This window comes from Sinocyclocheilus rhinocerous, unplaced genomic scaffold (genome assembly GCF_001515625.1).
Source record: "Sinocyclocheilus rhinocerous isolate Xijiao unplaced genomic scaffold, SAMN03320098_v1.1 scaffold442, whole genome shotgun sequence".
Lineage (NCBI taxonomy): Eukaryota > Metazoa > Chordata > Actinopteri > Cypriniformes > Cyprinidae > Sinocyclocheilus > Sinocyclocheilus rhinocerous.
In genome coordinates, this window is record NW_015641030.1 from 194,491 (window position 1) to 208,402 (window position 13,912).

The 13,912-nt window shown below is 35.3% G+C and overlaps 1 protein-coding gene across 8 annotated transcripts in view; it reads right to left on the bottom strand.

Moving 5' to 3' along the window:
• LOC107754193 (disks large-associated protein 1-like) overlaps positions 1-13,912 on the bottom strand; it is a 137,416-nt gene that overhangs the window by 36,170 nt on the left and 87,334 nt on the right. For 7 of the 8 annotated variants that reach the window (XR_001641552.1, XM_016570556.1, XM_016570555.1 and 4 more), the window contains 3 exons: positions 8,780-8,994; positions 5,284-5,464; positions 435-678 (listed from right to left, as the gene is read on the bottom strand). Coding sequence is in view for 7 of the 8 variants with exons in the window: in XM_016570556.1 (XP_016426042.1) it covers positions 435-678; positions 5,284-5,464; positions 8,780-8,994 (640 nt within the window). In the remaining variant the exon portion in view is untranslated. The remainder of the gene's footprint in view (positions 1-434; positions 679-5,283; positions 5,465-8,779; positions 8,995-13,912) is intronic. The other variant, XM_016570558.1, reaches the window with a different exon arrangement.

The following is a 13,912-nucleotide window of genomic DNA, read 5'->3' on the forward strand; positions in this document are numbered from 1 at the left end:
AAAACCGTGATACAAACTGAACCGTGAGTAAGTTGAACCGTTGCACCCCTAATATATATATATATTATATAATTTAAAATATTCATATAATAATAATTATGATAATAAGGTAAAAAAAAAATTATCCTTATTCTTCTATAAATCGTATTTATATAATTATAATAATTTGTAATAAATACAATAAATTATATTTTTATTATATTTCGACATTTTCTGTGTTACAAAATCATCACCCGGACAGTTTTGTGTTTATACTTATGAAAAATTAATTAATTTATTTATTTTAATATAGAAATTGAAAACTTGTTTCTCATAGAAAAGGTATATTTAAGACATTGCATGTATTTAAAAAAATGTCACTAACCCTAGTGACAAACCGGTTATTAAAACTTAAGTAATAGCAGTTGTTTTATCAGGTTTTAAGGCTCTGGTACCTGTACTGCTCTGGATGGTTCTAACAGTTGTAGTTCGAGGTGGTGAGATGGCCTGACACATCGCTCTCTTCTCTTCTTCCTCCTGCGAGCAACCCTTTTCGATGGCCCGCACGTAACTGTGGCTCCTCATGCGGAAGCATCCGGACCCCGGAAGATCCAGAGCATCCACGGCCTTAGACTCCATCTCACTGAACACACTCTCACACACAGCCTCAATCTGCCCGTTTACTTCCACCTCGCTCACCTGCAGGGGGAGACAACGCGTCACCACATGCTGTCATATTACCCCTTCACCCTTCTGTGGTGGGATAGTAGCATTTAAACACTCCTGGCTGAATGAGCAGGTTTCAAGATGTTAGCTCAAGTCTTACTAATGTAAAATGACTTTAAATCATTGTAAGAAGGCAGAGGAATCTAGTGAGGTCATACGAAGTTGTTAAATGCTACTTTACTAAAGATCTATAAAAACACATTTGACTTTTCATGCTAAGATTAACCCTAGATTAAGTTAAATTTTAACCCTAGGCAACCTTTCATACATTTTCAAAGATGTTTAGCATGACTTTTAGTCCTGAGTTATGAAAACCTGTTCAAGAATTGCAGTAAAGGCCTACTAAAGGTATGGAAAGGGATGAAAAGTGTGAAATATGGCACAAGATAACCAAATATTAAATTAACCAAGGGTTGAAAATGAACAATTTGTTCATATTGCGGAAAAACTAAATGTTTTTACCATAGTCATCTTACTATAAACAATAGATTCACTATATATATATATTTGATTGATTGATTAATTTTAATTTGTAAATAAGAATATATATTGTATTATTAATATTATTGTTTCCTAGATATAATCAACAATAATGCATAATATACAATACAAAATATTCATACAAATGTAAAAAATAATAAATAATAAATAAATAATAAAATCTACATATTGTGTTAATATAATTCAACTATATTAATATAATTATGTTAATATAATATATCATTTAAAATACCAACAATAACAATAATAATAATTATATTATTATTATTATTATTATTAAAAATAATTAAATAAAAATACTACACAGCAGATATATGCATTCACAATCAAGGGTGCTTTGTTGCCATGCCCACCTTTTTAGCGTTGGAAAATAACCATACAAAGGTTTTACAAAATACAAAAGCAACACAGAAAATCACAAAGAATAAAAAAACACTAGGTGTATTAGTGTGTTTAATAAGAAAAAAAAAGTCATTCGACTTTAACATAGATTTACTTGTAATCAACTTAATGACATCGTTGCAGCTTAAAATGTCATGACACCCATAAATACCAAAATGAGTAAACATCACAGCTGGAATTAGTAATTGGTTAAATATTGATGTATAAACAATTGTCAGGGGAAAATGTGCAAATTGCGAATCCTGAGCAGTCATTTGTCATAGGCTCGATTTAACCCTCTAACAGCCAAGCTGCATCTTCAACGATAAGGGTTAAACACACTAATACAGATAACAGAACAGAAAAAAAGGAGTGCAGAGGGGAGGAAATCTGTAGAAGTGAAAGCAAAATCAGGTGTGGCTGCATCACTATACTCTTAAAAATAAAGGTGCTTCAAAAGGTTCTTCAAGCGATGCCATAGAAGAACCATTTTTGGTTCCACAAAGAACCATTCAGTCAAAGGTTCTTTAAAGAACCATCTCTTTCTTACCTTTTTGTAATCTGAAGAACCTTCTTTCACCACAAAGAACCTTTTGTCAAACAGAAAGGTTCTTCAGATGTTAAAGGTTCTTTATGGAACCACTTAGACAAAAAGGTTCTTCTATGGCATCGTGAAGCACCTTTATTTTAGTGCTAATTCTATAATACAGTAGTGTAATTAGTGTGACTGGATTTAGACAGAAACTTATGAGAGGAAGGGGTCTCATGATTTAAGGTTGGAAAGAAAGTGGAAACAGGTTTTTTGGAGAATTCTGTGACTGGAGGACTAATAGTGAGTTGTGATTGGAGGAATAGAAAGCTGAGTGTTTGTCACTGGCTAAAGGAAGAAAGACAGGCACCAAGATTTGCTAATCATCTAGTAGCAATAAAACCCCCAAAACCCTACACACCTACACCAACAAATATGTATGCCTGTACACACATACAATGCAAACACATGCACACACATTCAATATACACATATAAATAATATTTTTTTTGGTGAGCAGACGGAGCTTTTTGTAACTGAAATGACTGATATATCCTCAGGGAGCAGAAAAGACGCACATTCACACACATGCCTGAGGGCAGTGTCTTTTTTTGCGGGTTGGAGGAAGCAGCTCTTTAAAAGGTTAGGGCTGTTGTCTGTCTGAGTGAGCTGTCAGGCTCTGAACACTCACCTTAAAATTGTCTTGGTTGTAAACGCTGCCCGTTACCTTATCCCAGGGCTACAGAAGCTAATCTTGAAAACTCACCTTAAAATCCCATGGCAACGGACACTAATCCTGAAAACTCACCTTGAAAATCCCTTAGCTACACATGCTAACAAGGAAGAACACCACTTAAAATTGCTTAAAAGGCTTTACTGACACCACCGTGAAAATTACTGTCAAGCATTAAAACTAACAGTTAACATGAGAACTCATCTCTACACACTTAATATTTTGTTACTAGCATATACTCCTCCAGTTACAGCTCATTCTGACAGAGTAGACGCTTGAAGTCTTTTACTAGTACGTACTTGTTGGTGATGGGGAAAATACATATTTTGAGTAGATTAGTAAGTCAGCAGTATTGGGACAAAATATTGCATCGTAAAACTGCATCTTGACACCACATATCTTTTTGTTGAACACCGCTTAACTATATCTGAAATCGCATAGTGAGTACATTTACTACATACTACATTTGATGAAAAATGCACTTTGTGACTGCTAAAAAGGTATGTTCTGCATAGTATGAATGTGTGTAGTATGAATGAAATTCATGTGTCATGTGACCATGTAAACGCTTTTATTTCAATCTCTCTATCTGCCATGTTTGTAGTTTTTAACACTTTCTTTATTTATGTTTGTAGTTCTAAACAAATCTGTGTCCAACATACAATGGGTTGTGGCCAGTTTTAGCCGTTAGAGTGTGCATGGATCTGTAATTCGAAATTTCACTGGAAATAGAAAAAAATAAAAACATCTGGGTACCTCTGAGAGATACTCATTTCAAGATACTCCAATTTGGGGACACACCAATTCTTATTTCGCATTACTAAATAGAGCGGATTGTATGTGAATTGGGACGCAGCAAGGGACTGTGTTTGAATATTTCTGTAAGCATCTAGCCAACTCTTGCACTGTCTGATATGGTAATCATCTTGGACTTTTACTGACATCTAGGTGTGTGGAGGCAGCATTACACAAAAATGCTAGTTTTAGTTATAGATGCCATTGTAGAAATGCTCTTTGTAATGGTCTGTTTGCAATTAATTTATTCTGAGTAAAAGTGAGCAATAAAAAGAGGGTAACAGAAATAAAGTAAGTAATAATAGTAACAATTCATTACATTTACATAGCGCTTTTCTAAGCACTCAAAGTGCTCTACATTTTGAGGGGGGTATCTCCTCGTCCACCACCAATTCAGTTTAGTATTCGGTTAGTATTCAGTTAGTCATGTGATCTCAAAATGGCAGGGCCCGCTCCCATGTAAATAAAACAGCTGTAAATAGGCAACTGATATGGCTAAAATCTTAATTTCATGTGAGTAAACAGTTTTTGGGCGGTAAATTGTTTTAATGAGGAAAATGTGTAAAACTGAACTTTTACGTTTATACATTTAAAACAGCAGCCTGTGGCAGCTAAAAGCCCAAAGTATACTTCGATAAGGTATGATAAGGTACACGCAAAGTGTGCAAGATGTTAATTTCATCAACAAAACACGCACATACCGTATACGCACAGCCAATTTTTTTAAAACCATGTGAACTTTGTATGTGCGAGCTGATTAGTTTGTCTAAAAGTTGGCAACACTGTGCCAATGTTTCACAGAAAAAAAAGAAGAGAATGAATAACAGCAAACTACTAAAATAACGGAATAATACCAACAAACTACTTTAATTAGTAGAATTAATAGAATCAGAATAACAGTTGCAAACAGTAATAATGTGTTCGGCTGTATGCATTCACTAATATTCGTGTCAAAACTGAAGTATACTTGGGGCTTTAGTCTTAAGGTCTTTGCACACTGAGTCCGAAATTCTCGTTCAAAATTTTCGCACGTTAAAAAATAAATACGACCCCACGTTGTGTCAATCACGTTTACACACTGCCTCCGAAACTTTCGTCTGTCATAAAAAAATAAATAAAAAATGGATCAGGTTCGATTTTCTGCGTTTTCGCATCTGTAGCAAACATTTTGATAGGAAAGGATGACCGATACGGGAAAAAATAAAAAAATAAAAAAAATAAAACGCATACAATTTCTGACTCAGTGTGCAAGGACTCTAATTGTAAAGAAGTACACTAACTTAGGCACCTTAAACAGTATACACAAACCTACAATTTGTGATGCTAATCCTAATCTTCCATACCATACTGATAGTACGCGAATTAGGAATCTGAATAATGCATGGATGAAGAGATGATAAAGGATTCCATGAGATGATTAATGGGATTGAGCAAAAATTGAGCAAAAATATAACTTATTTTCGTTTGCATGTTTTCCTCCCCTTTGCAAACCTTCTTGAAGGCTGACGTTGATTGAGGAAGGCTTTGGTTGGAAATCACCCTTAGGGTCTGATCCAGGCCCAGTTGTTGTTTCCCACTGGTGTAAGATCAGCATCTTAATGGCGATTTCCACCAGAGAACGAAGGGGGCAATGACCAACCTGGCTGATGGTGCTCATGGCCCTCATGTAACTCTCATTTCGGGAACGAAATTTGGGCGAGGCCAGCAGACCGGCCGGGTCCAGACTGTCCAAACTGCGGTTGATCGAAACCTCACTCACCGCTCGCAGGTAACTGTGACTCCGGATCTGCAGCTTGGGGGAATGGGACTCCGTACTGATCCTGCAAACAGAGAGACAGCGAGAACAGGTGTACAAGTATTTAATGAGGGGTGAGATTACTCTTGTAACTCACACTCATTCATCACGTTCCTATGGTTTTCCTCCAACAGATATTTCATACTCATTACTGCTGACCTAAAAACAACTCGACCTGGTTTTGTGTGTGTGTGTGTTAGTGTATTCTTCATATATGTGACACCAGTGTAAACATGACCTCCTGACAATTAGTACTAGCATTTGACTGTTTGTGTTTACATGTGGATGGGCAATCAGTTCTTTGAAATATGAGCACAGAAACACATTAAAACATGAACGCACACAAACACACATTCTATCCCTTCAGGTCGAGTCAATTTTAATTATGGATGTGGCTCTTAAAATAGTATGCAGTTACAGCGAGAAAAAAAGCACACGTTAGTCATTCTTCACTGGAGTGAGGAATGTAGAGAGAGAGGGAGTAACAGAAAAACAAAGAGCAGGGAAGAATGCAGGAAAAGTACAAGAATATATTTAGAGGAAGAGATGACAGTGGATGAAATCAATTAAAGCAGCAACTGATGGAAAAACAACGAAATAGTTTAAGTTTGCTGAAGTGTACTATGAGAAGGAAAGCATACACAATTAGATCTTGCGGAAAAAATAGGACAACGCTCATGTATTCTCATTATATGCTGTTATTTCAGGAGCTCAGCTTTTTACAAAGACAGTTTTTCACATGTTATATGTTGTAGATAAATCATTGGTATATTTAAAATTTTTAAATTATTTAAACATGGTTCAATTATTTAAACAAAACATTATAGTTAATTTTAATATACGTAAATAATGACACTGGCCTATTAAAGAATGACACATTATCATCAACTAAAATTAAATTTTTATAACTAATCATATAAAATAAACAAATATTGAATATTTACTATGCGTGTTTTGACTAAATTTGACTGTTTATTAAAAATTGGTAAAATTTGTACAAAAAAATAGATACTGTATGACTCAGGTCCCACATCTGTGGAACTGTTTTGCAGAAATAAAGGAAATATCTGTCTATAATGAGCACAGGCCTCAGGGGATTGCATATTTATTATATAACGCAACATTTTGTTTCTCTAATATACATGCGGTTGTTTAAACACACATGAGTGTGTATGTCTACTGTATTACTGCATTTCTGAACAGAAAGTGCGTTTATGGTTCATAGGTTTAGAAATTTCCTTTTTTATTATGCATTATTTATCACCCCAGTTTCATGTACGTGTGTGTACAGGAGTATGTATATGTATGTTTGAATGCGTGTGTCCATATTTGAGTTCAAGGCACAACGCTCTGATTATAAATATTCAATGCTGCGGCACTTCCTGTCGAGCAGGAAAAGATTAAGAGCACATGACAGGGACCCTACTCAGTGTTTCCCGTTCCCTACACACTGAGAAGGGAGTATCTGAAGAGTTCAAAATGAATTCATTTGGAACACTGATGACATCATATGCTTGAGTAAATTAAATATACAATTTGAATTGTCATGCTTAAACAGAAATTATTATAACATGCATTTATTTGATCAAAAATACAGCAAAATCAGATTATTTTATAATAATTTCAAATGTAATTTATTCCTGCAATGGCAAAAGCTGAATTTTCATTAATAATTTCTCCAGGCTTCAGTGTCACATGATCCTTCAGAAATCATTCTAGTATGCTGACTTGATGCTCAAAACAGTTGTGCTGCTTAATATTTCTGTAGAAACTACAATACATTTCCCCCCACAAACCTTTGATGAATATGAAAGTTCAAAAGAACATCATTTATTTGAAATTGAATTCTTTTGTATCATATGCTTGAGTAAATTAAATATACAATTTGAATTGTCATGCTTATACATAGAAATTATTATAACATGCATTTATTTGATCAAAAATACAGCAAAATCAGATTATTTTATACTAATTTCAAATGTAATTTATTCCTGCAATGGCAAAAGCTGAATTTTCATTAATCATTTCTCCAGGCTTCAGTGTCACATGATCCTTCAGAAATCATTCTAGTATGCTGACTTGATGCTCAAAACAGTTGTGCTGCTTAATATTTCTGTAGAAACTACAATACATTTCCCCCCACAAACCTTTGATGAATATGAAAGTTCAAAAGAACATCATTTATTTGAAATTGAATTCTTTTGTAACATTTATTTTACTGTCACTTTTCATCAGTTTAATGCATTCTTGTTGAATAAAAGTATTAATTTGGTAACACTTTAGTATAGGGACAAAGTCGCACTATGAACCAGTTGATTATTAGCATGCCTATTAATAACATAATAGCTGTTTACTAGTACTTATTCTGCATGACCATATTCTAAATCCCTAATCCTACCCAATACCTAAACTTAATAACTACTGTACCTACTAATAAGCAGCAAATTAATAGTTTATTGAGGCAAAAGTCATAGTTAATGGTTTGTTAATAGCGAGAACTGGACGCTAAAATTGATTCATTTCTTTAAAAAAAGAGCACTTAAATTTTTACACTGCACTGATGAGCATATGCTGTTGTCACAGAAATGATGCCCACATTATACGAATGCTTTGTTTGCAAAGTTTACACACAAAAGCGCACATTCACACACACAGAACTAAAAGCGTGTGTTGATTCTCTTTATAATGCAAATCAGTTTGCTCTCATGAATAAGTCTGTGGGATCCTAAAAGTGACTCAATTCATTGTATACATTCTAAGTAGGATATGTTGTCACTGTAGTACACGGCTATAATTGCAATATGCATGTGAGGTTTTAACATAAATACTGAAGCCAAGATCAGTTCCCGCATTAAAAAAGACCCACTTTCAGACGATATAACGGTGTGCAACTGAAAAATGAAAGGACTTGGAAGGAACTTTAAAGGCAAAGGAAAATTCCCTTTGAAATGGCTTTGTTCTGTTGAATTTTTAAAATAGGGGAGAGTGAAAGGATTTCACTGTAGTGGTAAGAGTCTCAGGACATGAAGGGATTTTATATGAAATTGCACTGAGTAAGTGTGTATGCATTTGTGTGTGAACAGAGGTGGATTTAAGGACGGGACTACACTGTCTCCAGAGTCCCATCCCAACAGCACTTAGAGATGCGGAGCGGGTGGAACGCCTGTAAAATACCATGTTTAAAATGACCCCAGAGAAGATGACGGTTCATTGAAATTGCAGACGGTTCGGCAGGGTCCACGCACCTGCACACCAGACGTACACATACAGCACATGTATTTAATTTCCCATGTGATTTCACGGCAACAAAATGCACAAGCTAATACGTTTCCAGACTCACTTGAGTGTGGTCATCTCGGTGAGGGAGGGCTGAGTGGCTTTCAGGTAGCTGGCTCTCCGGGCCTGGACTTTGGGTGAGGGTGTAGGGCTGCAGTCTGAGTCTCCACTGTCCTCCTCTGCCATAGCCTTGATGTAGCTGCCGCTCCTCATCCTCCTGCACGGGATCTCGTCATCCTGACCCACAGACGAGAAGCCACCCCACTCATCCTGAGGAACCTGCAGAGAGCGAGAGAAAGTTAGCTTCTCATAAACACCTGATCTGCCAGTAAGACTTAATTATAACGACAAGCAATAAAGCAGTGCATGATGTAGACAGATAATAGAGAATAAATTAGACAATAAATGAAATCAACTAAACAATTAGATAATAAAGAATAAATATAAATTCATATGATCATTCAAACATACATTAATGAGCACACTAATTTATAAACAGTTGCAAATTGTAATTATCAATATATATTATTTATATATAAATGGTGGCAGTGTTTAAGTATTATTTATGTATTACTATAGTATTAAAGGGGTCATGACATGACAAACCAAATTTCCCTTGATCTTTTGACACAGAAGAGGTTTTTGTATGCTTAATACATCCTGTAAGTTTCATAACTTAAAAATGTCCTCATCATCAATAAAAAGGCATTTATGTAATAACCCTCAGAAAACGGCTTGTTTTGGATCCGAGTACTTTTTTTCCAGAGGACTTTTTTTTTGTAAATTTTAGTACTTCAACTAATTTTAATTTTAAAAATTAATTCAAATTTTTGTTTAAGTGGTGACATAATAACTTTCATATTTAATAACTAGGCATATAATAAAACAAATAAATTAATGAATAAATGTTTTGTAAACAGCTGTTAACTCACCAAATAGTAATTAGTTTAGAAATGCATATAAACACTGTAAATCATTTTAACACACTAAAATTAAAAACGTATGCTTTTGAAAGTTTAATTGCCAACTAAGTCACAACCTGTAGTCATATATATATATATATATATATACACCGTATATATATAATTTAAACACTGATGAACAAACTTCTGAAAACATAAACAAAAAATCTGAAAACTATTAAAATTGGAGAAAAAAAATCATAGAATCAAGTTGAAATATTATACAAAAATACTGTAAAAATGCAATGGATGGAAACCTGAAGACATGTAACCTAATTATATGCATATGTGTGTACAAAATATTTATATTGTTTAAATGTTTCATTATATATGTATATTCATTATTTAAAATGTTTATAAATGTGTATAAAATATTTGCATATACTATGTAAATCTTTTTTTCTAAATCTAATAAACCAATGAAAACTCATTTACCACTGGTATATTTAAGAAGTTACAGGTACATCTCAATAAATTAGAATGTCGTGGAAAAGTTCATTTATTTCAGTAATTCAACTCAAATTGTGAAACTCGTGTATTAAATAAATTCAATGCACACTGACTGAAGTAGTTTAAGTCTTTGGTTCTTTTAATTGTGATGATTTTGGCTCACATTTAACAAAAACCCACCAACAAATTAGAATACTTCATAAGACCAATAAAAAAAAAAACATTTTTAGTGAATTGTTGGCCTTCTGGAAAGTATGTTCATTTACTGTACATGTACTCAATAACTTGGTAGGGTCTCCTTCTGCTTTAATTACTGCCTCAATTCGGCATGGCATGAACCAACCGAGAGAACCGCAGCCTTATGAGGATTGTCAAGCAAAATCGATTCAAGAATTTGAGTGAACTTCACAAGGAATGGACTGAGGCTGGGGTCAAGGCATCAAGAGCCACCACACACAGACGTGTCAAGGAATTTGGCTACAGTTGTCGTATTCCTCTTGTTAAGCCACTCCTGAACCACAGACAACGTCAGAGGCGTCTTACCTGGGCTAAGGAGAAGAAGAACTGGACTGTTGCCCAGTGGTCCAAAGTCCTTTTTTCAGATGAGAGCAAGTTTTGTATTTCATTTGGAAACCAAGGTCCTAGAGTCTGGAGGAAGGGTGGAGAAGCTCATAGCCCAAGTTGCTTGAAGTCCAGTGTTAAGTTTCCACAGTCTGTGATGATTTGGGGTGCAATGTCATCTGCTGGTGTTGGTCTATTGTGTTTTTTGAAAACCAACGTCACTGCACCCGTTTACCAAGACATTTTGGAGCACTTCATGCTTCCTTCTGCTGAGCAGCTTTTTGAAGATGCTGATTTCATTTTCTAGCAGGATTTGGCACCTGCCCACACTGCCAAAAGCACCAAAAGTTGGTTAAATGACCATGGTGTTGGTGTGCTTGACTGGCCAGCAAACTCACCAGACCTGAACCCCATAGAGAATCTATGGGGTATTGTCAAGAGGAAAATGAGAAACAAGAGACCAAAAAATGCAGATGAGCTGAAGGCCACTGTCACAGAAACCTGGGCTTCCATACCACCTCCATGCCACGCTGAATTGAGGCAGTAATTAAAGCAAAAGGAGCCCCTGCCAAGTATTGAGTACATGTACAGTAAATTAACATACTTTCCAGAAGGCCAACAATTCACAAAAAAATTTTTTATTGGTTTTATGAAGTATTCTAATTTGTTGAGATAGTGAATTGGTGGGTTTTTGTTAAATGTGAGCCAAAATCATCACAATTAAAAGAACCAAAGACTTAAACTACTTCAGTCTGTGTGCATTGAATTTATTTAATACACAAGTTTCACAATTTGAGTTGAATTACTGAAATAAATGAACTTTTCCACGACATTCTAATTTATTGAGATGCACCTGTATATGTCCCAAACCATCAAGAGTAATGCATTGCAACTGTCCATGCATAAATGATGTGCTGATGATCAATGTTTCAAAACATAAAAAATGCTTTACAAATGACTAACTGTTAACTTGTACATCACAAATGCTTACTGTGTCCTTATTCTAATGTATTAACCAGAACCCCTCCCAGCTGAACTACATGACACAGCTATGATTATGACTTCTCAATCTTTTCCCACATTATCTCTATAACATAAAACCTCTTTGATACATCAGATAATACAGCACTTAAAAAGCTAAAAGCGCATTCTGGCATAACGCGCATGGCCTTATGCCACCCATACCCACACACTAACACCTGCTGCTCCTACAAAAAGCAATATTGACTTCTGCATAACCAACATCATTACCTGAAAATGATCTTGAAAACATTTTACACCCACTTGCAGTATTCATGTACGACGCACATAATGTGTACCTCTCAAACCCTCACCTCAAAAGCCTCTCACCTCTCTGAGATGAATAACAATCATTTCATATTATCCAGGCACGGCTCGGATTCTTTTCAAATCTACCACCATTTTTAGTGGTCAGTGAAGGAGACCTAGTGAGCCCGGCTTCAGGCTCGCTCCGTGATGTGCATCGCATGCTAAAGCAATTCTTTCACGCGTTCCCCTCTTTTTCACACGCTCTACTAGGGGGCGAAGCCAACAACCTATCCTCCGTCACCGAAAACAGAAGAGAAAGGGGCACAAAGAGAGATATTGTTCTGACCAGGGGAAAGGATCCACTCTCTACGGAGTGCTAAGTTTTTTTTTTTTTTAAAGAGGATGGAAATGAGGAAAAAGTGCAGAGAGAGAGGCAGAACGGAAACAAAGTACCTCAATGCTCCTTCTGCTTGAAAACTATGGCTACTATGAGGATGACCGTGACCTTAGCATTACTGGCAACTAAGACATCTGGAGTTATACACAGCAAGTCAGTGTACTTACAGTCAAGCTAACTCTATTAGCAGACAGACTCTCATTACTGCAGATGGGGGCTCAGATGCGGGCACTTTGGCAGTTCTCCTTAGAAATTCTGCCTTTTTATTTAGTTCCTTTATCTCTCCTGACTCCATTATCTGCAATGTCTTCTCCTCTTACCCTTCTTCTCTCTTTCTCTCTCTCTCACACTTCACTAGTCCCTTGTACTTGGCATTGAAAAAATGGCTTTTCATCCCCTAGTAAAAAAAAAAGCCATAATTTATTTAAAATACATTTATTTCATATTAAGTATACTTCAAATCCAATATTTATTGACATATCTTTTAAGACTTACTGATATAAAACTATAATTAAACTTTATTTGGAGTATTTTGTTATTGCACAACACATTTCTTAATATTATGCCTAATATGTGTTTTAATATCACTATTTATAAGGATTGTATGATCTCTGTATAATATCGGTCTTTGAATGCAAGATATTTTAAAGGGATAGTTCACCCAAGAATGAAAATTCTGTCTTTAATTACTCACCCTCATGTCGTTCCAAACCTGTAAGACCTTCGTTCAAGGCAGATATGTTGTTTACGCTTTGATCTGAACGTATATGAGGGGCCGTACAAGCCATAATTCATTTTGGCACTCTCACACACTTACATTCTCCATTCACATACATACATTTCTACTCTCTCACACACACTTACATTCTCCTTTCACATACATACATTTCTGCTTTCACACATATACATTCTCCTTTTACATACATACATTTCTATCTTTTTTTGGTATCCATTACTTCCTGTTTAAGCAGGAAGTCACTCTCACACCAGGAAATACACGTGCAAGACTTGCTCAGCTCTTCCTCACAATTTTACAATGATACTGTTCAAAGTCATCCTGTTTTCTTTTCAAGTACATATTTTAAGTTTTTCATTTTAAAATATCATTATGTAACCTACGTGTTCTACAGATCTGTGTACAAGTGTTATGATACTGATTTTGATCGTATTGACAGGTCTCAACGCTAAGGAAATTTTCTACTGGCCCGGTTTGGCCAGTGGTTTCAATTTTTTACTTGCCCTGGCAAAATTTTCACAGGCCTAGCCACAATCAATAAATAAGACTTATTGTTTTCATTGTTGACTGTAACATTGTATTGTAATAAATGATAACCATTTTGCACAAATAGGAACGATAGTTCAAAGATAAAACTGAAATGAAGCATGCTTTTTCAGGTTTTTCAGGTAGGTCTAACTATTCCAGTTAAGGATGCACTGATCAGGATTTTTCGTGACCGATTCCAATTGCCGATTTATTTATTTTTTTTACAATCAAATGAGCCGATTCCCATACTCGTTGACAATTTATTTAGTTTTTATTACTTTTATTTATTTATTT